This window comes from Mobula hypostoma, chromosome 11, assembly GCF_963921235.1.
Source record: "Mobula hypostoma chromosome 11, sMobHyp1.1, whole genome shotgun sequence".
Taxonomy (NCBI): Eukaryota; Metazoa; Chordata; class Chondrichthyes; order Myliobatiformes; family Myliobatidae; genus Mobula; species Mobula hypostoma.
The window spans coordinates 13,179,119-13,204,475 of NC_086107.1; the positions used below are offsets into that span (position 1 = coordinate 13,179,119).

The 25,357-nt window shown below is 43.0% G+C and overlaps 1 protein-coding gene across 3 annotated transcripts in view; it reads left to right on the plus strand.

Annotated features, from left to right (window-relative positions):
• shank2b (SH3 and multiple ankyrin repeat domains 2b) overlaps positions 1 to 25,357 on the plus strand; it is a 1,127,200-nt gene that overhangs the window by 1,075,489 nt on the left and 26,354 nt on the right. For all 3 annotated transcript variants that reach the window (XM_063061684.1, XM_063061685.1, XM_063061687.1), the window contains exons 19-23: positions 9,259 to 9,282; positions 12,932 to 12,991; positions 13,214 to 13,344; positions 20,039 to 20,150; positions 22,215 to 24,525. In XM_063061684.1, coding sequence (XP_062917754.1) covers positions 9,259 to 9,282; positions 12,932 to 12,991; positions 13,214 to 13,344; positions 20,039 to 20,150; positions 22,215 to 24,525 — 2,638 coding nt within the window. The remainder of the gene's footprint in view (positions 1 to 9,258; positions 9,283 to 12,931; positions 12,992 to 13,213; positions 13,345 to 20,038; positions 20,151 to 22,214; positions 24,526 to 25,357) is intronic.

Below are 25,357 nucleotides of genomic sequence, written 5' to 3' on the forward strand. Positions count from 1 at the left end.
TCACTGGAGCTTAGAAGATTGAGGGGTAGATGTCATCTAAACCTATCGAATATTGAGAGGCCTAGATAGAGTCTACGTGTTCCCTATAGTGGGGGAGTCTAGTTCCAGAGAGCACAGCGTCAGAATACAAGGACATTCCTTTAGAACAGGGATGAAGAGAAGGGTGGTAACTCTGTGGAATTTGTTGCCACAGATAGCTGCAGTGGCCAAGTCACTGGGTATATTTAAGGTGGAGGTTGATAAGTTCTTGATTAATCAGGTCGTCAAAGGAGAAAGCAGGAGAAAGGGATTAAGTGTGATAATAAATTTGCTTTGATGGGATGGCTGAGCAGACTTGATGGGCCAAAAGGCCTAGTTCTCCTATGTCTTATGGTCTTCTACACCATATGTTTATAGTCAATGAAGCCTTGTCATAGAGCTTCATTCAAAACTACTCCTGTCGCTGTGAACTGCTACAGGTTTCAATATATTCACTGGCACGTTGAAATAAGTTGCTTTGTCTTTCATCTTTTGCTATTGCCTGATCAATGCTAAATATGCTGAGTTATATGGTCCTGATGTTGCTACTGGGTACCAGCTCCAGTGCTAGGAGATGGTATGACTCATTCCTGGCTGCTCAGTGAGCTGTGGCCTTTGTGGATACAGTAATATGTAACTAAGCTGGTCTGGTGACTGGTGGCAAATTGGAATCCTGCTCATCTTTATCCCACGGTCTCAGATCCTCCAGCTGCCTTCAATTCTCTCATCTGCAAGTGAAAAAACACTTTCCAAGGAGCAACTGAGCTATTCTTCACAATTTCTTCAGGTTGGACTCAATCAACCTCTCCCCACTGTCTTAATGCCAATTTATAATGGGCATTATTAAGTCAATTTGGAAGACAAGCCTGATGCAGGTTGTTTATTTGTATTGCATTTGTCTTCAATAATCTAAACATCTGTTAATGTGAGTTTGTGCATTAAAGAATATTAAATTGTTTCAGTTCCGGCAGCAATTAATGCCAACACAAGAAGTACATGTCAGAGCATTCTCAGTAGTTACGCTTGGTCTAATAGTGAGGTACCAGAAGCTTTGTTCCTTTTACCCGTTATTGCTCCTTTCCCACTGGCTTTAACCATTTCCATGGCTGTATCCACTGCATCATGTTCAGAAAGGCACACAATTCCAAAATATTTTTTCCCATGTAAGCAATTAAAAGACTGTAAAATGTACCCAGAGGGCTGCTAAATTTAGGAATAAAGTTAATCATTTGTGCATGAGTAATATTGTGCATAATTCATAAAAGGTTAGCATGCAGAGACAGCAAGTAATTAGAAAAGCTAACAATGTCATTGTTTATTGCAAGGGGAGTCAAATACAAAAATAGAGAGGTTGTGCTTTAGATTCTCTAGATCAGTGGTCCCCAACCTTTTTATCACTGTGGACTGGTTTAACATTGACAATATTCTTTGCGGACCGGCCAACGGCGGGGGGGGGGGGGGGATGGTTGCCAACGGACGAGAGTAGCAGTCAAATATGTTGTGTTTACCCTGAGAAAGACTACCATGACCATGAAGCCTTGCGCGGGCACCAGTGCGCATGAATGTACGTCCCGATTTTTTTCTACAAGTCGTTTTTGGCGATTCTGTTCGCTGGGGGGGGGGGCGGTGTTAATCACGACCGGAATATAGGTGATAAGAACTATAAGTCACTTATAAGTTGCTAATACACTCAATTTCGTTTCTAAAAGGGTTTATCTAACAAAATTAATATTAAACACACAGCGCATATTTTCCCCGTATGAACATATAAAATCATTGCAACACACCAATATCGCTGAATCAGTGGGAGCCCTGGGCTTGTTTCCCTGCAACAAGATGGTGCCATCGAGGGGTGATGGGAGACAGCGATACTCAAAGGGAGTTCCTTATGTCCAGTCTATTCCGCAATTTAGTTTTCATTGCATTCATTGCAGAGATATGTTGGAAATAGAAGTAACGTTTTCAGTGCTTTCGTGGCTATCTCAGGATATTTAGCAAACAACAGGAATTCTGCAGATGCTGGAAATTCAAGCAACACACATCAAAGTTGCTGGTGAACGCAGCAGGCCAGGCAGCATCTCTAGGAAGAGGTACAGTCGACGTTTCAGGCCGAGACCCTTCGTCAGGACTAACTTCAGGATATTTAGCCTTGACTTTGATCCAGACTGCCAGCAGAGATGTTATGTCAAACATACTTTTCAGCCCGCCATCATTTACAACCTCGAGGAGTTGATCTTCTTCCCGTGCTGACATGGATGACGCGCGGGTAATAACCTTGCATGCGTAATGACCTCGCGTGCGTTCAAGTTCAACATTGGGCACGACAGGGAATGAGGAAAGGTGCAGCTGACTCATATCGCCAAATCATATCGTTTCCTCGCAGCCCAGTAGCACATGCTTTGTGGCCTGGTACCAGTCCGCGGCCTGGTGGTCGGGGACTGCTGCCTTAGGCAGTCCCTTGGGAAGCAGGATGCAGGATTTTGGGGCAACACATTAGCATAGCGGTTAGCGTAATGCTATTATAACACCAGCAATCTGAGTTCAATTTCGCTGCTCTCTGTAAGGGTTCTGTAGATTCTTCCTGTGACCATATGAGTTTCCTCCAGGTACTCCAGTTTCCTCCCACATTACAAAGACGTGATAATTGATCACGTGGGTATAGCTGGGCTTGTTGGGCCTGAAATCCTGTTCCCATGACGTATCACTAAATAAATAAAATAAAATAAAAATCTTTTGCCTTCCCTCCAGTTTTGAGAGTTCTGAGGCAACTAATGAAACTGCTGAAGGAACCACAGGTTTGTCCACCACCGATGGGATGGGAGGGGGACACTTAGTGTGGTGGTGCACTCTTTACTCTGGGCTTAACCATGTACTTGATGCGTGATCTCAATATCTTCACAATTGCTCCTTCTCCATTTTGAGTTGTCATGCTCCAAGGATATCCAGGCATCAGTGAGTTGTAGCATAAATTTCAGACTCTTTGAGAATATCCTTGAACCTTTGCTCTTGTCCACCTGTGTTCAGTATTGGTCTCCTTACTTAAGGAAAGACAAGCATATATTGAACCATTTCAGAGAAGGTTTATTAGACTGACCCTGTAAAGAGCAGATTGTCTTATAAAGGTTGGACAGGCTAGGCACATATCTGCTCAAGTTCAGCAGAGTAAGAGGCAACTTCTGAACCAGAATCAGGTTTATTATTATTGATGTATGTTGTGGAATTTGTTGCTTTGTGCGTGATGTTAAAAAAAAGTACTGTAACTTACCATAAAGAATAAATAAATAAATAGTGCAAAAGAGAAATAGCGAGATAGTGTTCATGGGTTCATGAACCATTCACAGCATTCATGGGGTTGCAAGGTAGCATAGTGGTTAGCAATACAAGTGACCGGCATTCAATTCCCGCCGCTGCCTACAGGGAGTTTCTACGTTCTCCCCATGACCACGTGGGTTTTCTCCGGGTGCTCCGGTTTCTTCCCACAGTCCAAAGACGTACAGGTTAGTAGGTTAATAGGTCATTGTAATTTGTCCTATGATTAGGATTAAATCGGCGCATTGCTGGACAGCGCTGCTGTATCTCAAATCAATCAATCAAGCAATAAATAAATAAATCTGATGGTAGAGAGGACAAAGCTCTTCATAAATGTGTGTGTGTCTTCATGTTCCTGTACCTCCTCCTTAATGATAGTGATGAGAAAAGGACATGCACCCAGTGGTAAGGGTCCTTCTGTGATTGAAGCACTTAAGATCCTGAAGAACATGTGAAGAAAATGTTTCCATCTTTGGGAGTATCTAGAATTAGAGTTCACTGTCTGAACAAAATACGGCTCACCCACAAGATAGCGATGGCATAATTTGTTTTCTCTCTGAGAGTGTTTCAACTGTTCTTTCTCAAAGGACAGTAGATCCAATGTTTTGGAATATTTTTAAGGAAAACTAGATGGTCACATGATTACTAAAGGGTGAGAGGTTACTGTGGATAGAATTTAGAGTTCAGAATCAGTTTTAATATCACTGGTATATGTCATGAAATGTGTTTTGTGTGTAGCAATAGTACGTTGCAATACATAATTTTTTAAAAGCTATGAATTGCAAGAAGAAATATATATATAAAAATTAAACTAAGTAGTCATGCAAAAAAATGGAGCAAAAATGGAGTAGTGAGGTAGTGTTCTTGGGTTCGTTGTCCTTTCAGAAACCTGATGGTGGAGGGGAAGATGCTGTTCCTGAAATATTGAGCATGTGTCTTCAGGGTCCTATACCTTCTTGATGGTAGCAATGCGAAAAGGGCATGTCCTGGGTGGTGAGGGTCCTTAATGAAGGATCCCACCTTCTTGAGGCATCGGCTTTTGAAGGTGTCTCGATGCTAGGTTAAAATTAGATCAGCCATAATCTTACTGAATAGAGGAGTAGGTCTGAGCGGCTGAATGGCCTACTTCTATTCCCAATTTTTATATTTGCATACTCAAACAGTGCAGTTGAAGAAGGTCATGGTGCTTTTCAGCATTGATACTCCTGTGGCTTGGAAGTTAACCACATTTGTGTAGTTCTTCAAGTGCCAGGAGTTAAGCAAAAACTTCCCACAGTCAGTGGCTAGCTCAGTATAAAACCATCTGACTTCTTTAGGATGGAGTCGGGTCATCAATGAACACAAAATTGAACCAAACAGAAATCAACATCAAGACCTAACATCCGAGGAATGTGTGAATAGGTGTCTTTCTTTCTCAGTTCCTTTTTTTTTTATCCTTGCTGACGTTCTGAGAATTAAAACATTGACGCCACCACTTTCAATAACATAGAACCTGGATTCTGCAGCCATTTAATATATGTGCACAACCCCCTTTCTAGGCAAACTTTCCTGTACCTTCCTCCACAATTCTCTTACAGCTATGAAGCTGTTAGCTTCCAGCAACTAATTGTTGCTCCAGAACGTTCTTTTGCCTCCACAGATGCAACTCGGCCCATTGAATTCTTCCAGCAGTTAATATTTTTTCTGCTCATGAAGCAATGTGTCAGCAAAGAATAATTGCAGGAGCTCTCTCTGCATCAGCAAAACTCTCATCACCGTTTAACTGATCTCTCAAAATTTGCTTTTGCTCCTCAAACACACTTTATTTACTTGTGCACAAGGAGGACTGCAAGGCCCCTCTGACTATTTTTGCTCTCTTTTTCCAGTCGTTACTTAATTTAATTTTTATATATATTTCCTTTTTCAATTTAGAGCTTTTTAAAATATATATTACGTGTTTCTATGTACTGCTGCCACAAAACAACTAAGTTCACGACATAAACCTGATTTTGATTCTGAACTCTTAAGTTCTACCCACAGTAACCTTTCACTCCTTAGTAATCATGCAATTGTCTAGCTTTGCCTTAAAAATATTCCAAGACAACGAGTATACAGTCCTTTGAGAAAGTACAGTCGAAAGACTCTTGACTCTCAGAGAGAAAACAAATTATGCCACCATTATCTTTCCTTTTTAAATCTTTTTATTAATTTTTCAAAATTATGAACTCAATAACAAAGTTGGTACAAAGAGATTGGAAAAATGTTCATCAGCATATATAAAATGAATTTTAAGTAACATAGATATAAAAGACTTCCAAACTCATAAAGAAATTAAACATTAAAAAAAGAAATAAAAAGAAAAAAAATACATAAACAAAAAAAACCCCAAAAGAAAGAGAAAAAACCCAAAAAAAAGCAAAACAGGGCTAGACCAACAGCTTGTATCAGACACATTCAATAATGTTGTTAACTCCACTCCTCTCATCATATAATTTAAATTTAGAAAAAAGATTCGGAACTGTCAGATTTATGCCACCATTATCTTATGGGACATTATAAGGCTGTGGCTTTATTAGGCATTGATCGCATTTGGAGTATAGTGAGCAGCTGTGGGCTGCTTATCTAAGAAAAGATGCGCTTGTGTATGAAAGGTTCCAGAAGAGATTCACAAGAATAATCCCAAGAATGAAAAGGTTACCTTCGGAGTGAGGCTGGAAGAATGGATGGGGGGCGGGGGGGAATATCTCATTAAAACCTATCAAATATTGCAAGGCCTAGATAGAGTGGACGTGGAGACAATGCTTCCTTTAGTGGGGAGAGCTTAGGAACAGAGGGCACAGCATCAGATTACGAGTTTGTCCCTTTAGAACAGAGATAAGGAAGAACTTCTTCAGCCGGAATGTGGTGTGAATCTGCGGGATTCATTGCCACAGATGTCTGTGGGGCCAAGTCATTTGAGTATGTTTAAAGTGGAGGGTTGATGGCTCCCTGATGAGTAATGGTGTCATAGGTTACAGGTAAAAGCAGGAGAATGGAGTTGAGAGGGAAGATAAATCAGCCATGATAGAATGGCAAAACAGGCTCTATAAGCTGAATAGCTTAATTCTGCTCCTATGTCTTATGGTCTGAACAGAGTAATGCCTTTTTTAATAAAGAATTGACTAGCAGTTATCAATTAGTAACCTTTTGCATGTTCAAATTCCTTATTAGGAAGATCTCAATACCAGTGTAAAAACTAGGTAGAAACTACAAGCTGACAACTGTTGATATTTTGAAGTTAGTAAAGTAATTGAAAGCACTCACTCAACGATTCAGGAACAGCTTTTTCCCCTCTGCCATCTGATTTCTGAATGGACATTGAACCCATGAACACTACCTCACTACTTTTATTTCTAATTTTGCATTACTTATTTAATTTAACTATATACACACTTACCGTAATTCACAGCTTTTTTTCTGTTATCATGTATTGCATTGTTGTGCTACTGCAAAGTTAACAAAGTTCACGACATATGCCAGTGATAATAATTCCTGATTCTGAGATAGCTTAGAGATAGGTTGACTGTATGTCCATATGCAAAGCTGGGCTGTACATAAGGTGACTGACAGGAAATAATAAAGTAGTGGTGGAGTTAGTGAGTGGATGTGTTGATCAGCCTTATTGCTTGTGGAAAGTAACTGTTTTTGAGTCTGGTGGTCCTGGTGTCTATGCTACATAGCCTCCTCCCTGATGGGAATGGGATAAACGGCCCATCTGGAGTGTGGTGGGTTCCATCATGATATTGCAATACTGATGAAGGGTCTGGGCCCAAAACATCGACTTATTATTCCTTTCCATGGATGCTGCCTGACCTGCTGAGTTCCTCCAGCATTTTGTGTGTGTTGGTCCAGTTGCTGTTGAGAGTAACAGGTGACTCTTTATCAACAGAATCTCTCATCGTATCCCCACAATATGCAGAGAAATGATATTACAGTTTTTGGTGTTCTTAGTCAGCAGATTTTCAGCAGTAGACACTTAAAACATGCACCAAGTGCTTTTGTTGCCAGATTTATATAAGAAGCATCCACAAGAGAGTCCAGTGGTGGGTGCTTGGGAACATACTGCCAGAGGTGGTAATGAAGGTAAGTACAACAAGGCATTGAAGAGACTATTACAGTAGATAGGCACATGAATATGCCTGTAATGGAGGGCTATGGACTTTATATAGGTAGAAGGGACTAGTTTAGTTCCCTACCTCTCTCTGTTCTGACAATTAACCTATTTGTTGACACTTAATGCAACACACACAAAATAGTGAAGGAACTCAGCAGGTCAGGCAGCATCTATGGAAAGGAAGGAGGAAGATGCCAGAATAAAAAGGTGAGATTAGGGGGAGGAGTTAGAAGGTGATAGGTGAAGCCAGGTGGGTAGGAAGGGTACAGGGCTGGAGAGGAAGGAATCTGATAGGAGAGAAGAGTGGACCTGGATTCTGTGGCCAGTTAACACATCAAAGATCTGCAGATCCCATTCCTATGTAAACTTCCCTGCATCTCCCCCACAATTGTACCATGAAGTTGAACTCACCAATGTCCAGAAATTTAATTTTGCTCTAAAGCATCCCTTTGGCTCCACAGATACTGCTTGACCTGTTGAAAAAACATCCTGGTCACACGGTGTTGTGTAGTACATATATCGTAAGGGAACTCTGGGCCTGAATACTTTCTGTGAGCTTAAGACATCCATAAGTCTGAGTTGTAATAACTGGACCAGGGTCCAATTTACCCAGACTGGTGCCGGTGATCCTTCCTTCCGAGATTTTGTATCAGTGACAGGTCTATTCTACCAAAAACAGGTGGCATGGTTAGCATTGTGTAGCAGTTAGCATAACACTATTACACCAGCTTTTGATAACCACTGCAGTTTGTAAGGAGCTTGTACGTTCTTCCCGTGATCATATGGGTTTCCTCCGGATGCTCCAGTTTCTTTCCACATCCCAAGAGACATGTGAGTTGGGGGTTGTGGCTGTGCTATATTGTGCCCAAAGCTCAGCAAGACTTGTGGGCTGCACAGCAGTATCGTTGCTGAATTGATTTGACGTAAATGACGCATTTCACTGTATGTTTCGATGTAGCTGTGATAAATAAAGCTAATCTTTCATCTTTTCCTTATCTCTAAAACCTATTTTTCAACACTGCCCAGGAATTTGTTTAGAGAGTCTCCATCCACTAAAATCAACCGGTGGAGGTAGATCAGAGCCCTGACTCACTTGTTGATAGAGCTTGCATCACAGGTCAAGCCACCAGAGATGGAGGCGTTCTCATTACACTCCTAAGCCAAACCAATCTGGGGAAGCAAATGCAATGTTAACATTCATTTCAAAAGGAGTAGAATATAAGAACAAGGATGTATTGCTGAGGCTTTATAAAGCATTGGTCAGATTGCACTTGGAGAATTGTGTGCAGTTTTGGGTACCTTATCTAAGAAAAGATGAGCTGGCATTGGAGAAGATCCAGAGGAGGTTAACAAGAATGATCCCAGGAATGAGAGAGTGAACCTGTGGGCAGTATTTGATTGCTCTAGGTCTGTACTCACTGGAGTTTAGAAGAATGGGGGGGTAGGGGAGGGATTTAATTGAAACCTACCAAATGTTAAAAAGCTTAGATAGAGTTTACATGGAGAGGATGTTTCCTTTAGTAGGGGAGGCTGGGACCAGAGGGCACCACCTCAAAATACAAGGAGGTTGATAGGCTCATGATTAGTCAGGTGCCAAAGGTAGCGGAGAGAAGGCAGGAGAACAGGGTAGAGAGGGATAATAAATCAGCCATGATGGAACGGTGGGGAAGACTCGATGGGCCGAATGGTTAAATTCTGCTGCTATGTCTTCTGAATTATGAAAGAGATTTCACTGTCAATCAGCAACAGAATATGCAATCTTTAAAACATATTTACCTCCTTCTCTTTCACTTTCCAAGCAACGCTACGGAAAAAGAGGACCGGTAAGTGACTGAAATCAAAGGCATACTGTGCTGCAACTCTGCAGGATAAAGCGTGTTTAAAGTTCAACATTATTGTCATTTGCCTGTGCTAGAGTTCAACTGGAAATACACTAAGTGAGATCTCACACTGGCTTCCAATCAGTTGTGTGGTGGAGCCTCCCTGCTGAGTAGATTAGGAATTTGTACATGTACTACCCGTGATTCAGGGCAGAATGACACCATCCCATAAATCCTTTGAGGAGCCGAGCACAGTTACCAATGTTATGAATGGTTACTATGCTCACGGCGAATTTCATGCTCTGCTATTTTAATGGAATTACATATTCATGAGATGACATCCCTTTTACTCCTCTTCTTAATTTCATCATTCAGAGCAGTCCAAAAACTATAGATGCAATCACACTCTGATTTCTTGTATTTCAGGATTTCAGAATGCTCTTTTGTAACGAGATCCACGTGCTACAGAGCATTTCTACTTAATTGTAAACCTTTCTAAAATTCCCAGTGGTGCAGCATGTGCTTGCCATGAAAATAGCATCCTATTGAATTATTCATATTCTTCTGGAAATCTGCACAATTGTTTGTCCAATTTGATACTTATTAATCTAATCAAAACACAAAAGCTCCCATTTATATAGGTACAGTTGTCAAGTTCCTTTGATCATCATTCTATATGTTTCATTAGTTGTTGACTTAATAGGGCCATTACAGTTGCTGCAAAATACCAACCAGCAGTTGATCTTTGCTTCCAGGGATCCAGGCAGGAGAAGTTTAAAAGCTACAGACTGCAACTGTCACTTTAGAAAGTTCATGAATCATAGAGCTATAGAAATGTTAACCTCAGAAAAGCCCCTTATAGCTCACCTTATCTATGTCAACCATAATGTCTATCTGTCTAATGCCATTTGTCCACATTATACCCCTACCTCCCTCAAGACAAGACAAACGAAATGCTGAAGGAAGTCGGCAGGCCAGGCAGCATCTAGGGAAAAGAGTAAACAGTCAACGTTTCAGGCTGAAACCCTTCTTGAGTTCCTTCTACTCCTTTCCTATCCAAATATCTGTCCAAGTATGTGTGGGCACGTGGCCAAGTGGTTAAGGCATTGGACTAGTGACCTGAAGGTCATGAGTTCGAGCCCCAGCCGAGGCAACGTGTTGTGTCCTTGAGCAAGGCACTTAATCACACATTGCTCTGCGACAACACCAGTGCCATGGGTCCTAATGCCCTTCCCTTGGACAACATTGGTGTGGTGGAGAGGGGAGACTTGCAGCATGGGCAACTGTCGGTCTGCCATACAATCTTCCATACAAGACTTTCCAGGCGCAGATCCATGGTCTTGCAAGACTAACGGATGCCTTTAAAATTTTTAATCTGTCCAAATGCCTTTTTGAGTTGTATTAGTATCTGCTTCCAGGGCATACCAAATATTAACCATCCTTTGTCCCTCATGTCTCTTTTAAATTTGCTACCTCTCACCTTAAATCTCTGCCCTCTAGCTCTAGGCTCTTTTGCCCTGAGAAAAAGGATAGGTCTTATCGTGAAAAAACAAGAGATTCTGCAGATGATAGAATCTAGAGGAACTCAGCAGGTCAGGCAGCATCCATAGAAAGGAATGAACAGATGACATTTCACTCCTGTACCTAATAAAGTGGCCACTGACTGTATGTTCATGATCTTCAGCTGCAGTAGCTCATCCACTTCAAAGTGCGATGTGTTGTGCATTCAGAAATGCTCTTCTGCACACCACTGCTGCAACAAGTGGTTATTTGAGTTAAGGTCGCCTTCCTGTCAGCTTGAACCAAGCTGGCCATTCTCCTCTGACCTCTCTCATAAATAAGGCAATTTCGTCCACAGAATTACCGCTCACTGGATTTTTTTTTTGCACCATTTCCTGTAAGCTCTAGAGACTTGTGCATGAAAATCCCAGGAGATCAGCAGTTTCTGAGATACTCAAACTACCCCATCTGGCACCAACTAACATTCCATGGTCAAAGTCACTTTGATCACGTTTCTTCCCCAGTCTGATGTTTGGTTTGAACAATTGAATCTCTTGACCATGTCTACATGCTTTTATGCATTGAGTTGCTGCCACATGATTGGCTGATTAGATATTTCCATTAATGAGCTGGTGTACAGATGTACCTAATAAATTGACCACTGAATCTATATTCTTATTTTCATAATTTACATTGCCAAGGGCTATTTGGCCCATTGAATTGAATTGACTTTATTTCTTACATCCTTCACATACATGAAGAGTAAAAATCTTTAAATCTTCATCTAAATGTGCAATGTGTAATCATAGTAATTTATAATAAATAGATCAGTCAATATAACATAGAAATACACTCAAATCAGTGTGAATTAATCAGCCTGATGGCCTGGTGGAAGAAGCTGTCCTGGAGCCTGTTGTTTCTGGCTTTTATGCTGCGGTACCGTTTCCTGGATGGTAGCAGCTGGAATAGATCATGGTTGGGGTGACTTGAGTCCCCAGTGATTCTTTGGGCTCTTTTTTCACACCTATCTTTGTATATGTCCTGAATCATGGGAAGTTCACAACAACAGATGCGCTGGGCTGTCTACACCACTCTCTGCGGAATCCTGCGATTAAGGGAGGTACAGTTCCATACCAGGCAGTGATGCAGCCAGTCAGGATGCTCTCAGTTGTGCCCCTGTAGAAAGTTCTTAGGATTTGGGGGCCCATACCAAACTTGCTCAACCGTCTGAGGTGAAAGAGGCGCTTCAATGATGGTCAAACCAGATATTAGGTTTCCCCATTTCCCATGTCTTGATGCACTACTCTTCTTGTACTCATCCAGGAAGCTTCTAACAATAAAAAGAATTTATTCTATATCCAAATTATCCTTTCAGTCAGTGAATACTAGATCCTGAACTTCTGTTAACATTTTCACAAATTGAATTGTCTCCAAATTATTGTCCTTTCTATCAAGAGAAATTGATCCTTCTCATTCACCATTATAGCCATCTTATAATTTTGTGCATCTCCGTTAAATTTCTCCTCGGATTCTGTGTTTCAAAGGTGGTCATCCAAGTTTACTCAACAAAGCTGAAATTTTTCAGACTTGTCATCATTTTCAGTTTTGAAAATTCCTCTATTTGTTGAAGAGTGGTTACACTCCATCAAATGACTAACTATTCTTCAAGTTTGCAGATGACTCCACAAAGGTTGCAAATGTTCTAAAGTACATGCTATTGAAGTTAAAGTTCAAAATAAATTTATTATCAATTTATTGTTACCATATACAACCCTGAGATTCATTTTCTTGTGGGCATACTCAATAAATCCAACAACCAATAGAATCAATGAAAGACCGCACCAGCAGGGTGGACAACCAGTATGCAAAAGACAACAAACAGTGCAAATACAAAAATAAAGTAATAAATTAATTAATAATTATTATAAATAAATAAGCAATAAATATCTAGAACATGAGATGAAGAGTCCTTGAAAGTGAGTCCATAGGTTATGGGAACAGTTCGGTGATGGGGCAAGTGAAGTTATCCCCTCTGGTTCTTAAAGTAATATCTTTTACTGTTTTGACATTAAATGAAAAGATATTAATGTGTAATATTATGTACCTCTTCCTAAACCTTATCATATCCTTTTTCATCTCCTTATCACCACAGATCTTGATCCATCTCATTTAGAGGGTTTGAAGAGGAGGACTGCTTTTCAAACCACACTAAGTAAAAAGAAAATTGATGCATGCATGAATTAACAATGCATGCTGCTTGTGCAATAGTAATGTGACTTTGCAATTGTGTGGAATTTGCATTTCGATAGTACGCATGAAAATGTATCGGCATATATATGTATCTGATATATCGGTATAATTTGCAGAAGTTGCTCTTCTGCTTTCCCTTGGGAATACCGTAAGTGGTGACTGAACCATTCCCTGCCTTTCACAGACAAGCTCGATGAAATAGTGTCAAATCCCAAACAGTCAAGGGCTGCGGAAAATGCGACGGTCGACTCACGAGTTGCAACAATCAAACAGCGTCCATCCAGCAGGTGCTTTCCTTCAACTGCAGACGCAAATGTAAGTAGATCCTTGCTTTATGGTGCCTAAGAGTTTCCTTCTCATATGAACGGGAGGACTTCTTGGTCCATCAGGTTCAGATTTATTTATTGCACGTACATGGAAACATATAGTGAAATGCATCATTTGCGTTAACAACCAACACACCCAAGGATCTGCTGGGGGGCAGCCCACAGGTGTCGTCACACCTTCCAGTGCCAACATTGTATGCCCACAATGTTCAACACAACAACACAGAATACAGAGCAACACAAGCAGCGACAACAGCAACAGAACAAAACAAGGCAACAAAAGCAAGCCAAGCCCCTTTCACACCCTCCCAGCCCCTCAAACACATGAGCTTCCAACGCCAGGACGGGCCACTTCCTGGCCCCAGACCCTCAATCTTGCAGACATCGGGCCGCCAATCTCCAGTCTCTGGCCTGAACTCGCCCTCAGTCTATCAAGTCTCTACCCGCTCTCAGACCAGTCCCAGTCCCTCATTTTTCCCAATAATCCACTATCCATCAAATTCACCCAAAGAAGGGGTAATTAACAGTAGTCAGAGAACCTACCAATGTGCAGAGACTTGGAATGTGGGAATACACTGGTGTACTCCCGGACAACCCATGCAGTCATGGGGAGAAGGTGCAAACTCCACACAGACAGTATTCTGGTTGCTGAAGCAACACGCAAGCAGCTCTGATATCTAAATTCAAATTTACAGCAAGAATATTTAATTAAATTCTATTGAGGCACCATCGAGGACATCTTCAAAAACAGATGCCTCAAAAAAGCAGCATCCATCATTAAGGACCCCAACCACCCGACACGCCCTCTTCTCGTTACTACCACGAGAGAAGAGGTACAGGAGCCGGAACGTATACTCTCAGCAATCTAGGAACAGCTTCTTCTCCGCTGCCACCAGATTTCTCAACGGACAATGAAACCATGAACACTACCTCACTATTTTTGTTCTCTCTTTGCACTTCTTTTATATATATATATATATATATATATATATATAAAATGATGGTATCCATCTGTCTCGAGGGACAATGGGTGTGTGCTATGGGTCAGTCTGTTGTAGAGCTACTTCTCCAGGGCGCAAGCCTGGTCAGAAGGTGAGGAGATCCTGGGATCCCCAATCGTTGAGATACCCCCTCGGTCTCACCGGTGCAGTCCAGAGGAAAGTGAAGCGCCAACTTGTCTGCAGGAGCTGCTGGAAGGATGTTCAATACGTCTAGCTGCCTTAGGGGCTCCACTCCAGATTTTCTGTTTGGGTTTATTCTCATAGCTTTCACCTCTTCCAAGGCTGCTCATGAGGCAGAGGAGCTACTTACCCATAGCCGGCGATTGGTTCATGAGCACCAGGGCGTGTCGACACGCCAGTGAGCCTGCGTGCTATGTGTGCAGGGGCCAGACCTCCTCCCCATCTTCTGTACCTCAGCATTAGTCCAAAAGGAATTCAGTTTCTGTTTGTCGCCAGCGAGGAGGCACTACACGGGGCTTACTGTTGGAGAGGCTATGTACTGGGAGAGAGAGACTTGTTCATTCAGCTCTCCTTTTTGCATGACTGCTAGCCAGCAGTAGAAGCTGTGAGTGAGATCAACAAGCTCTACCCACTACACTACCACACTAGGTGCATCACAACAACCATTTGTCATACGTACATACATACACAGTATACTGTATTATTGTAATTTATAGTATATACAGTATTTAAGTATTGCATTGTACTGCTGCCACAAAACAACAGATTTATCAACATTTCTGTGATGGTAAATCTAATCCTGATTTAAATATGGCTTAATTCACCAACAAACTCTCTTGCCAAGTTCCATTCTGCAGAGTGTTGCAAGACCACAGAGCATTTGTCCACACAAGGCAATTACTGCACAGGTCGTTGCCAGGTTACAGCAGGGTTCCAATCCTGTGAACGGTTCCTAAGCAGAACGTCAGAAATGCAGCCACAAACTGAGTGCCCAGGTGGTAGAAGATGCGTGCTGCCCTACAGCAGCTAACAAATCCATACCACCAGGGCTCCCATGAAATTGTTCTTATTTATGGATCAAACCTAACTCAGAAGTTCATAAGCTTGAGAGGGCCTCTGATTGTACTGAAACTGATTTTATGTGTGATACATAAAGTCAAATGATTGTTATGACAGCTTCGGTTTCCTCCAGGTGCTCTGTTTTCCGCCCACAGTCCAAAGACGTACCGGTTAGTAGGTTAAGTGGTCATTGCAAATTGTTCTGGCTAGGGCTAAACAGGTGGATTGCTACGCAGTAGGACTCATTGGGCCAAAAGGATTCTGCACTGTGTTTCTAAATAAATAAAATAATAAAAAACAGTATTTCTTTTTTGTTATCTATTGATTCTTTTACAAGCTTACTTTCTTAAATTGAATGAATTTTATGATGAGTTGACCTGCCATTAAAAGGCTAGCGATTATCCTCCTTTAGTTAACAAAAATCAAAAAGTATTAGAATCAGAATCAGGTTTATTATCACCGGCATGTGTTGTGAAAATTTGTTAAGAGCAGCAGTTCAATGCAATACATAATATAGAAGAAAATAATAATAATTAATAAATAAGTAAATCAATTACAGTATATGTATATTGAATAGAATAAAAATCATGCAAAAAAACAGAAATACTGTATATTAAAAAAGTGAGGTCGTGTTCAAGGGTTCAATGTACATTTAGGAATCGGATGGCAGAGGGGAAGAAGCTGTTCTTGAATCACTGAGTGTGTACCTTCAGGCTTCTGTATCTCCTACCTGATGATAACAGTGAGAAAAGGGCATGCCCTGGGTGCTGGAGGTCCTTAATAATGGACGCTGCCTTTCTGAGACACCGCTCCTTGAAGATGTCCTGGGTACTTTGTAGGCTAGTACCCGAGATGGAGCTGACTAAATTTACAACTCTCTGCAGCTTCTTTCGGTCCTGTGCAGTATCCCCCCCCATAACAGACAGTGATGCAGCCTGTCAGAATGCTCTTCATTGTGCATCTATCGAAGTTTTTGAGTGTATTTGTTGACATGCCAAATGTCTTCAAACTCCTAATGAAGTACAGTTGTTGTCTTGCCTTCTTTGTAACTGCATGGATATGTTGGGACCAGGTTAGGTCCTCAGTGATCTTGACACCCAGGAACTTGAAACTGCTCACTCTCTCCATTTCTGATCCCCCTATGAGGATTGGGATGTGTTCCTTCGTCTTACCCTTCCTGAAGTCCACAATCAGCTCTTTCGTCTTGCTGACGTTGAGTGTCAGGTTGTTACTGTGGCACCACTCCACTAGTTGGTATATCTCGCTCCTGCATGCCCTCTCGTCACCATCTGAGATTCTACCAACAATGGTTGTATCATCAGAAAATTTATAGATGGTATTTGAGCTATGCCTAGCCACACAGTCATAGGTATAGAGAGCAGTGGGCTAAGCACACACCCCTATGGTGCCCCAGTGTTGGTTGTCAGCAAGGAGGAGATGCTATCACCAATCCACACAGACTGTGGTCTTCCGGTTAGGAAGTCAAGGATCCAATTGCAGAGGGAGGTACAAAGGCCTCAGGTTCTGTTGCTTCTCAGTCAGGATTATGGGAATGAAGGAATTAAATGCTGAGCAATGATCGATGAACAGCATCCTGACATAGGTGTTTGTGTTGTCTAGGTGTTCTAAAGCCATGCGCAGAGCCATTGAGATTGCACCTGCCATTAACCTATTGGGGAGATAGGCAAATTGCAATGGGTCCAGGTCCTTACTGAGGCAGGAGTTCAGTCTAGTCATGACCAACCTCTCAAAGCATTTCATCACTGTAGATGTGAGTGCTATTGGTCGATAGTCATTAAGGCAGCTCACATTGTTCTTCTTAGGCACTGGTATAATTGTTGCCTTTTTGAAGCAAGTGGAAACTTCTGCTCATAACAGTGAGGGGTTGAAAATGTCCTTGAATACTCCCGCTAGTTGGTTGGCACAGGTTTTCAGAGCCTTACCAGGTACTCCATCGGGACCTTCCGCCTTGCAAGGGCTCACTCTCTTTAAAGACAGCCTAACATTGACCTCTGAGACAGAGATCACAGGGTCATTATGTGCAGCAGGGATCTTCACAGCAGTAGTTGTGTTCTCCCTTTCAAGGCGGGCATAGAAGGCGTTGAGTTCATCTGGTAGTGAAGCATTGCTGCCATTCATGCTTATTGGGTTTCGCTTTGTAGGAAGTAATGTCTTGCAAGTCCTGCCAGAGTTGTTATACATCCAATGTTGCCTCCAACCTCAACCGAAATTGTCTCTTCTCCCCTGAAATAGTCTTCTGCAAATCATACCTGGTTTTTTGGTACAGGCCTGGGTCACCAGACTTGAATGCCATAGATCTAGCCTTCAGCAGATGACATACCTCCTGGTTCATTCATGGCTTTTGGTTTGGGAATGTATAGTAAGTCCTTTTAGGCACTGACTCATCCACACAGGTTTTAATGAAGTCGGTAATAACTGCAGCATACTCATCCAGGTTCGCAGATGAATCTCTGAATACAGTCCAGTCCACCGATTCAAAGCAGTCCTGTAGGCACTCCTGTGCTTCTCTTGTCCATACCTGCTCGGTGCTCACTGCTGGTGCTGCAGTCTTCAGTCTCTGCCTATGCTCAGGGAGTAGAAGTACAGCTAGGTGATCAGACTTCCTAAAGTGAGGGCGTAGAATAGCAAGGTAGGCGTTCTTGATGATGGTGTAACAATGATCCGGGTTGCAAGTGATCTGTTGATGATAATTGCTGAGTGAGTTTCTTCAGACTGGCCTGGTTAAAATGGTGAAGGCGTTAGGGTGCGCTGTCATGCTTGTTGATCTCATTGCTCAGATCATCTAAAGCCTGATTGACATTGACCTGAGGTGGAATGTATACTGCTACCAAAATGATCCTGGAAATCTCCCACAGTAGGTAAAAAGGATGGCACTTAACTGCTAAATATTCCAGGTCTGGCGAGCAGAATTGGGACAGCACTGATATATTTGTGTACCAAGAAGAGTTGATCATGAGGCATACTCCTCCACCTCTGCTTTTGAGAGACTCTATAGATCTATCCTGATGGTGTATAATAAACCCGTAGATCTGAATCGCTGCATCCGGTATGGAAGGAATTAACCAGGATTCCGTCGAACAAAGGACACACACGGTCCTAATGTCCCTCTGATTCAGCACCACAGCTCTGAGATCATCAGTTTTATTCACCAGAGACTGCACATTTGCCTGCAAAATAGTCGGTATTGGGAGTTTAAAACCCTGTTTCCTAAAACGCACTTCTAACCCTGATCTACAGCCACGCTTTCTGCGTGGGATCCTATGAGGACGAATCTGTCCCCAACTGGCATTTTTTCCGTCAGTTTTAAACAGCGATAGTTCATTTAAATACATTAAGACATCTTTGTTGACTGTACTGACTTTGGAAGCAGTTGTGCTTTTTAGCTGTATCAGGCTGAAACGAGAATATTTAATTGTATCCATTGAGAGTTCTGCTCCTACACAAGTCGTCCCTAAGCTAACACCTTATCTACTATAGACAACAGTTCCAAATTTGTAAATTCATTCCTGAAAAGCTGGGCTGTAAATTTTAGGCTATAGTCCATAGATCGACATTTCTTAAAACCACAAGCATATTCTCCAGGTTCCAAGTTCAAGTTGTTGTCACAGAGCATAATCACTAAGAAAATAAGCAGCAGCAGCAAGTGCATTAAAGAAAGTGACAATGGTGTTAACATAATTTAAATTATTATAAATTAATATAAGTTATACATAATGTATGCCACCAAATAAACATTATGACACTAGTACAAGTTGAGAGAGAGAGAAAAGAAATGTAGTCCAAAATAATCTGTGGAATTTATTGCCACAGAAGATTGTGGAGACCACATCATCAGAGTATTTAAGACAAAGATTGATATGTTTTTGATTTGTAAGAGATAGAATGGGGTCAATAAAGGAAAACAAAATCTCAGCCATGATTGAATAATTCAATGGGCCAAATGGAATAATTCTGTGTAATATCCTACAGTCTTATAGAGATGTTAGCGTTTCTCAGGTTGGTTCAAAAACCTGCTAATATTGGGGAGGAATCTTGAGGTGCGAGTCTTCACTCTCCTGAACCTTCACCTGACGACAACATTGAGAACAAGATATAGCCTGGATAGTGGGAGACCATGATGATGCATGTCTCTCCATCTACCCTACCAATTCCTCGTGCTATCTTACAAAATTCAATGTTTTAAAATCCAGAGAGTGCAGCCCTGATTTCTGGTTTTACATATTTAAAGCAGAGGATGAGTTAGTCCTGACGAAGGGTCTCGGCCTGAAACGTCGTCTGCACCTCTTCCTAGAGATGCTGCCTGGCCTGCTGCGTTCACCAGCAACTTTGATGTGTGTTGGATGAGTTAGGTTGTTGATTAGTCAGGACATCAAAGCAGAGAAGGCAGGAGAATGGGGTTGAGAGGGAAAATAAATCGGCTGTGATCAAATGGCCTAATTCTGATCCTATGTCTTACGGTAACCTCTCCTCATAACATAACCTGAATTTATTCTGTGTGAGAGTGGAGGCGGGTAGAGGGGGGCAGACGTAGTTGCCCTAGGCCTGTATTGGGCCGCCTGCCAGAAAGCGGTTCAGTATTAAATCAAACAGCAGTTAATGTTACTAACAGTGGAGTAACCAGCCTTCTTTTTCTATTTCCAGTCAATCTATGATCGCCAGGGTATTGCTGTAGTGCCTCCTACAGTCCCAGGGAGCCACAACAGCCCCTATCTAGAAATTCCACGTGGAACTATGCGAAGGCAGAAATCTATAGGTAATATGGCCAAAGCTGGGCTTGTGTTAACTTCAACAAAATTATCTACGGATTTTTAATGTTGCAATGATTTGTTATATGGAAGACATGCATATGAAGTCTAAAACCAGTTCTTTGTATAATTTACGTTTGAGTTTTTTTTTAAATAATGTCCACACTATTTTGCCGATCCCCTGCCAATCTTTCTTGAGCCAGCTGAGTCACGGACCCTGGAAGGTAGTGTTTCCTGCTCTTCTGCTTTGAGCTGAGATCGGAATTTGGGGAATGTGCCACTCTGCTGTTTGGAAAACCATGCCTGGATTTTTTTTCTGCATAAAACTGGGACTATTGGCCATTAACCAGTAAATAATCCAGCTTCTTTCATTTGCACTTGCAAACGATTCCAGCACGCTAATTAACGAAAGCTTTTGGCTGCCTTGATTTATGTCACACTTTCCCAGACATACAAGGCAAGAAATTACCTTTGACAAGTATTCTTGTGGAAATGCTTAATAGCCTGGAACCAAATCAAGGCTCCAGTATTTTAATGAAATTGGTAACCCATTAAAAGTAAATATCCTATTGCCTCCTTTACAATACTAGGAGAGAGAAAATTGCACCATGCACGTTAATATCTGAGCCATATCATCAATGAGTACTTTTTTTCTCCATAAAAGCAACAACTACAGCAGATGAGTTGGCTGCATCAAGTTCTATGCATGCTAGTTCCTATTGTTTATTCATAGGACGCAGAGCAGAACAACACAGGAAAAGACCCCTCATCCCTTAATCCCATCTACCTGCACATGGTCTGTATTCTTCTGTTCCCTGCCTCTTAAACATTGCTTTCTGGCAGCAAGTTCCCAGCACCTAGCAATCTGTGTGTGAAAACAAAATCTCCTTTCAGACTTCTCCCTTCCCCTTCTAGTATTTGCCATCTCCAGCTAGGGATGGATTCTACCTGCCCTATCTACTGTATACCTCTCAGAGTTTTATACATCCATCGAAATAAATGATGTGCTTTGGACAAGGATCTTGAATGTTGAAAGGAAATCCATCCTGCAGTAGTTTCGGTGTTCACTGTAAGTGTCCTTACACTTTGACATTATCTGTGTTCCCAATGTAAACATGCTTAAACAGAAGCAAAATTCAAGCTGGTGGAGGAACTCAAGAGTCAGGCAGCATCTGTAGAGAGATATACCGTAGACAATTGATGCTTTGGGTCGAGACACTTCAACTGGATTGGTGTGTTGTAACATGAACAATGTCACCAGAGAGAGACAGCTGGTGGATTTAAAGTAGTCTTTTTATTCGATACACACATTTACAAATGAGCTGACAGACCTTTAGAATTGAGATAGGAAGACGCACTGACCTAACATTGCAGCACATTTTTATATATTAAAGAACAAAGATAACAGGACAGTTTCCATAGTTACAATGCCCTCATAATGCTTCTTTTGAGTTACATGTAACAGTTTCAAATGCCAGGATCTCCCCTCCAACACACTCAAAATAAGTGTTCTTTACTGTCGTATTCATGTAATGGGATGTCGATTGGATTCATGCAAATACAATCCTTAAATTCCTGTTTCCTAGTCTGCATATTACTGTTCGGAGATGCACTTTAAATTTTATCTACAATCCATATGCAGATCTGAAGGTTGATTGCTGAAGCCAATGTTCACTGAAGGTCCTAACCCCAAAAATAGGCCCAAACATGGTGATTATATGAACTCTTAATAAGGTAGGACTGGTCAGTTGTCCATTTCCCTCCACAGATTCTGCCTGACCCATTGAGCTTCTCCACTTGTTTGTCTTTTGCTCCTGATTCCCGGTATCTGTAGCCTTCTGTCTCCAAGCATGGTGAAGTAATGGGGTGCATCTTACTGAATCAACTGTGAGGTAACAATCCTAATCTTTGTATCCCAATCCCTAATATGGATTTAGGTTGCTGGGTCAAGCACTAACAGTCTCAAGACCAGGCCACCAAAAGTCTATTCACTGTTGCTGTAAGAAATATTGTTTGCCAAGTATCCACCTACCAAAATGATATTAATGTGAGCTCTTTCTGTGTGTGTGCAGGTATGTTAGAAGAAGAGAAACAATTCTTAGCTCCTCCACTACTGAAATTTACCAGAAGTTTGTCGATGCCAGATACTGCTGAAGATATCCCACCTCCCCCTTCAGTTTCGCCTCCTTCACCACCTTACAACACACCCAAGCCCTCTGGTCCTCGGAGTTATGGTACAATAAAGCCGGGCTTCAATCATAACTCTGGATTAAGAACCCATAATTCCAACAGACCAGAGAGCACAGGAACAATCAGTTCAGAGAGGCAGAAGAAAGCGATGTATTACCGGCAAGATTCCCAACAGTATTCCGTGGATTCTGAGGACCAGTACAAGCCTAACACTAGCTCACACCAGACCATGCGTAACAGGAGGAGCAACATGCCGGAGAACCCATACTCTGACGTCGGGACCACCGGAAATAAGGCAGTGTACGTCCCTGCCAAGCCGGCCAGAAGGAAAGGCCAGCTGGTGAAGCAGTCCAAGGTGGAAGACAGTCCGGAGAAAACGTGTTCAATCCCCATCCCCACCATCATTGTGAAGGAGCCTTCTACCAGCAGCAGCGGCAAAAGCAGCCAGGGGAGTAGCATGGAAATCGACACCCAGGTCTCAGAGCATCAGGGGCACCTCAGGCCCGACGATGGCTTCTGTAACCCGTTTGCAGCGGCGATCGCTGGGGCGGTAAGGGACAGAGAGAAGAGGATAGAAGCCAAGCGCCATTCCCCCGCCTTCCTCTCGACGGACATGGGGGATGAAGATGTGGGGCTGCTGCCCAGCGGGCGGCTGAGGCACTCCAAGTCGATCGACGAGGGGATGTTCGGCAACGAGGAGCGGTACAGTCACCTCATGGTGCCGTCGTCCAAAGCCAGCGGCACAAATTACAGCAGCGCGGAAACCAACACTCAGCGGACGCACAGCAGCTCGAGGATACTGAACATCGCCTCAAAGAAGGAAGACATTGAGTGCAACGATGGAAATGCAGTGAGTGCGTCCAACATCCCCAATGATAGCAGTAATTACGTGCACCCCGTAATGGGAAAAGCACTGGATTCGAACACCCCTTTGGCCATGGCATTGGCGGCAAGAGGGCGGGCAACGAAAGATCAGCCTCTGCAAAATGCCGGAAAAGCCGAACCCGCCAAATCTGAGCTCAGCAAGCCCCTCTATATCGACACGAAGACGGCGGCCTCGGCCTCGAGCTCGGCCAAAGCAAATCCAACCTCAGCCGCTCCGAGGAAGGAAGTCCATCTGAAAGCAGAGATAGACACTGGGAAGGAGGAGGAGGAGAAGAAGAAGGGTGAGGACAAGAAAGCGGCGCCTGGCGATGGCCCCGAGGCCTCGGCTGGGTTGCTGATGGTGCACTCGGAGGCCGGGGCCAAGCCCCGGGAGGAGAGCAGGAGCGCGGAAGGCGAGGCAGGAAACCCGCCGGTGAGCACCACCTGGGAGCGGCAGGGAGCAGCCGCCAAGACCATCATCACTGTCAGTTCCGTCGAAGACCCAGGCGTGCTGCCATTCCGCATCCCGCCACCGCCGCTGGCCTCCATCGACGTGGACGAGGACTTCCTCTTCACCGAGCCGCTGCCTCCCCCACTGGAGTTCGCCAACAGCTTTGAGAGCACTGAGGACCCTCCGATCATCCCGTCCCTCTCTGATCTACTGCGGCAGAACAAAGCGGCCACACTGCCCCCGCCGGTCAGGAAGGAGGGCGGCGGTGCGCCTCCCGAGGCAAAGAAGCCCCTGGGTCTCTCCGACTCATTGCCCCCAAACTTTGCCGCTGCCCCACGGGAGACCACCGAGAGCGTTATTGATTCAGGGATCGAAGAGGTGGATAGTCGCAGCAACAGTGACCACCACTTGGAAACGACAAGCACTGTCTCCACCGTTTCCAGTATCTCCACACTGTCCTCTGAAGCAGGGGAGAACCTAGATACTTGCACAGTCTATGCAGATGGGCAGACATTTCTCATTGACAAGCCTCCAGTCCCTCCAAAGCCAAAAGTCAAGCCCATTATCAATAAAAATAATGCAATTTACAAGGACGCTTTAATAGAGGAAAACTTTGATGGCCTGTTCATGCCACCGCCCGCACCACCTCCACCACCAGGTCCCATCCCACCTGAAACACTTAAATCCCCACAGCAGAGGACCTCAAAGCTATGGGGTGATGGGCCAGATATAAAGGCTCCAGCAGCCACAGACGCGAAGGCAAACGTCATTAGTGAATTGAACTCCATACTACAGCAGATGAACAAGGAAAAGGTGCCCAAACCAGCAGAGGCCTTGGATTCACCTTCGGTGTCCAGAGGAGTTCTTTACAGCACAAGGTAATGGCAAGCCAGTTACTTAGTCTTATCCGTTCACAGAAGGAGCCACATGACTGTCCAGAATGACACTTAATACCTAGTCCTAATTGGCCTTGAGCTGAGTGGTGTCCCAGACTATTTCAGAGGGCAGCTAAGAAATCATCACGTTGATGATCACCATAAGGCTCAGGAATAGAATTAGGCTATTTGGCCCATTGAGTCTGAGACACCATTCCATCATGTCTGATCTTTAATTACTCTGAACCCCATTCTCCCGCATTCTCCCCATAACCTTTAAAGCCCTTAATAATCGAGAACCTATCAACGTCTGCTTTAAATATGCCCAGTGACTTGGCCCCTACAGCCATCTGTGGCAGTGAATTCCACAGACTTGCCAACCTCTGGCTAAAAAAATTCCTCCTCATCTCTGTTCTAAAGGGACACCTTTGTATTCCAAGGCTGTTCCCTCTGATCCTAGACATCCCCCACCCCATTGCTTAATTGGCTCTGAGCTGAGAGGTGGGGCAGACCATTTCAGAGGGTCAGGAGTTGTATGCAAACCAAACAAGGTAAAAATGATCGATTCCCTTCTCTGAAGCACATATGCGAACCATTTAAGTTTGTACAGCAATCTCATAGTTCCATGGTTACCATACCAACAGCAGTTTTTTTTAAATTTTGGATTCATTTAGTCATTTGAATTTAAATTTCTCAGCTGCTGTAATGGGATTTGAATTAGTCCCAGAAACATTAGCCCAGTTACGTAACTACCATGCTATGTTACTATTTAAGCATAAAATATAACATCAATGAAATTAACAACCTTAATTTTGTCACGGTGTTGCATTTTGTT